Genomic DNA, 2,500 nt, shown 5'->3' on the forward strand with positions numbered 1-2,500 from the left:
TTAGTCCTGGTCTAGTCCTGGGTTAGTCCTGGTCTAGTCCTAGTCCTGGTCTAGTCCTGGTCAGTCCTGGTCTAGTCCTGGTTAGTCCTGGTTAGTCCTGGTTAGTCCTGGTCAGTCCTGGTTCCTGGTGTCGGTTTCCCATGATGCCTTGGGAACAGTGGGGGAGTGGCGTTTCTCTGGCTCCGCCCCTCGCTCCTGTCGCCGCGGCGACGTGAGAACGATGATGTCATGGCTGACGACGGCTCCCGGCCCCGCCTCCGCGCGGCGGTTGCCGTGGCGCCTGTCGCTGGTGGCCGTGGAGATGGCGGTGGGCGTGTCCCTGAGTGATGTCACTGTGGCTCCGGAGCGCCCCCTGCTGGACCACAGCGCCCCCCCGTACATCAGCACCGAGCACAGGTGAGTCCAGACCGGGGTCAGTCCGGGTTTAGTTCTGGTTCAGTCCTGGTTCTGACTCTGTCTCTGTTTCAGTTACGGTCGCTCGTCTTGGCTCAGGTGAGTTTATTTATTTATTTGTTTATTTGTTTATTTGTTTTGTTTCATTATTATAGTTATTTTCATTTTTTAACCAATTAAATTCAAACTAAAATATGGGGCCGTGTGATTGGCCACAGTTTGGGGATTTCTGCCCGGCGACAGCAGAGACATAGAGCCAATCACAGCGCTCGCAGACGGCCCCTCCCCCTTCCTCCCGTGCCGACCAATGGGCTCACAGCGTCACTGACAACTACCCAATCAGCTGTGAGCGCTGATCTGCCCGGCAACAAGAGAGACGTGAGTCACAAACATGAACAAGTACTACAGCGTATGAAGTACTCTGTGTACTCGCAGTATAAAAGTACTACAGCGTATGAAGTACTCTGTGTACTCGCAGTATAAAAGTACTACAGCGTATGAAGTACTCTGTGTACTCGCAGTATAAAAGTACTACAGCGTATGAAGTACTCTGTGTACTCGCAGTATAAAAGTACTACAGCGTATGAAGTACTCTGTGTACTCGCAGTATAAAAGTACTACAGCGTATGAAGTACTCTGTGTACTCGCAGTATAAAAGTACTACAGCGTATGAAGTACTCTGTGTACTCGCAGTATAAAAGTACTACAGCGTATGAAGTACTCTGTGTACTCGCAGTATAAAAGTACTACAGCGTATGAAGTACTCTGTGTACACGCAGTATAAAAGTACTACAGCGTATGAAGTACTCTGTGTACACGCAGTATAAAAGTACTACAGCGTATGAAGTACTCTGTGTACACGCAGTATAAAAGTACTACAGCGTATGAAGTACTCTGTGTACACGCAGTATAAAAGTACTACAGCGTATGAAGTACTCTGTGTACACGCAGTATAAAAGTACTACAGCGTATGAAGTACTCTGTACACGCAGTATAAAAGTACTACAGCGTATGAAGTACTCTGTGTACATGCAGTATTTGAAGTATTTGAAGTAAAGTACTTTGGTCCTCAGGTGAAGAGAGTTTCTCAGATCCGGATTCGTCGAGCTTCACCAAAAGAAACAAACCTCACCCCCCTGGGCCTCCCCCGAGCCAAACGGTACGACCAGGACCAGGACCAGGACCAAGGACCAGGACCAGGACCAGGACCAGGACCAAGACCAAGACCAGGACCAGGACCAAGACCAAAACCAAACCAGGACTAAACCAGGACTGATTTGTTTTTTTCAGTTTGAAGAAGAAAGAGTTCAGTTTGGAGGAAATCTACACAAACAAGAACTACAGGTCTCCATCTGCTAACAGGTGACTCCATGTCCCAGAATGCACCTGTGCCCGTGTGTCTGAGCGTGTCCTGTGTAGGAACAGCAAAGGATCATGGTCTGTGTAGTTCTGTGTGGCAGAACAGCAGCGCCACAGTTTGTGTCTCAGTTGAAATGACTTTATTTTGACACAAAACAAGAAGCAGAAAAATGTGTTGAAACATTTCATGAAGTAAAGACACAGATTGTTTTAGGTAAATTGAATATTTTGTTATTTTATTATTTTCTTTAAAAAAAAAACACAGACTGAAACAGACGAGTCTCCAGATTCAACTTCAGACAAATGAACCTCATGAGGCCAGCAGTGTCCTCACATGTCCTCACGTGTCCTCACATGTCCTCATGTGTCCTCACATGTCCTCACGTGTCCTCACATGTCCCTCATGTGTCCTCACATGTCCTCACGTGTCCTCACGTGTCCTGTCCTCACATGTCCCCACATGTCCCTCTGTCCTCACATGTCCTGTCCTCACATGTCCTGTCCTCACGTGTCCTCACATGTCCTGTCCTCACATGTCCCCACATGTCCCTCTGTCCCCACGTGTCCTCACGTGTCCCTCTGTCTCCACGTGTCCTCACATGTCCTCACATGTCCTCACATGTCCTCACATGTCCTCACGTGTCCTCACGTGTCCTCACATGTCCTCACGTGTCCTCACGTGTCCTGTCCTCACATGTCCCCACATGTCCCTCTGTCCCCACGTGTCCTCACGTGTCCTCACATGTCC

The 2,500-nt window shown here is 48.7% G+C and overlaps 1 protein-coding gene across 2 annotated transcripts in view; it reads left to right on the forward strand.

The window, feature by feature from the left end:
- Positions 1 to 134: 134 nt before the first annotated feature.
- Positions 135 to 2,500, forward strand: part of wu:fi75a02 (protein PRR14L) — a 3,763-nt gene continuing 1,397 nt past the window's right edge. For both annotated transcript variants that reach the window (XM_055159899.1, XM_055159900.1), the window contains exons 1-5: positions 135 to 396; positions 469 to 492; positions 612 to 771; positions 1,467 to 1,552; positions 1,684 to 1,755. In XM_055159899.1, coding sequence (XP_055015874.1) covers positions 221 to 396; positions 469 to 492; positions 612 to 771; positions 1,467 to 1,552; positions 1,684 to 1,755 — 518 coding nt within the window. In that variant the 5' untranslated portion in view covers positions 135 to 220. The remainder of the gene's footprint in view (positions 397 to 468; positions 493 to 611; positions 772 to 1,466; positions 1,553 to 1,683; positions 1,756 to 2,500) is intronic.

Source organism: Boleophthalmus pectinirostris, unplaced genomic scaffold (assembly GCF_026225935.1).
Source record: "Boleophthalmus pectinirostris isolate CB_2022bp ecotype Guang Dong unplaced genomic scaffold, ASM2622593v1 HiC_scaffold_2825, whole genome shotgun sequence".
NCBI classification, from domain to species: domain Eukaryota; kingdom Metazoa; phylum Chordata; class Actinopteri; order Gobiiformes; family Gobiidae; genus Boleophthalmus; species Boleophthalmus pectinirostris.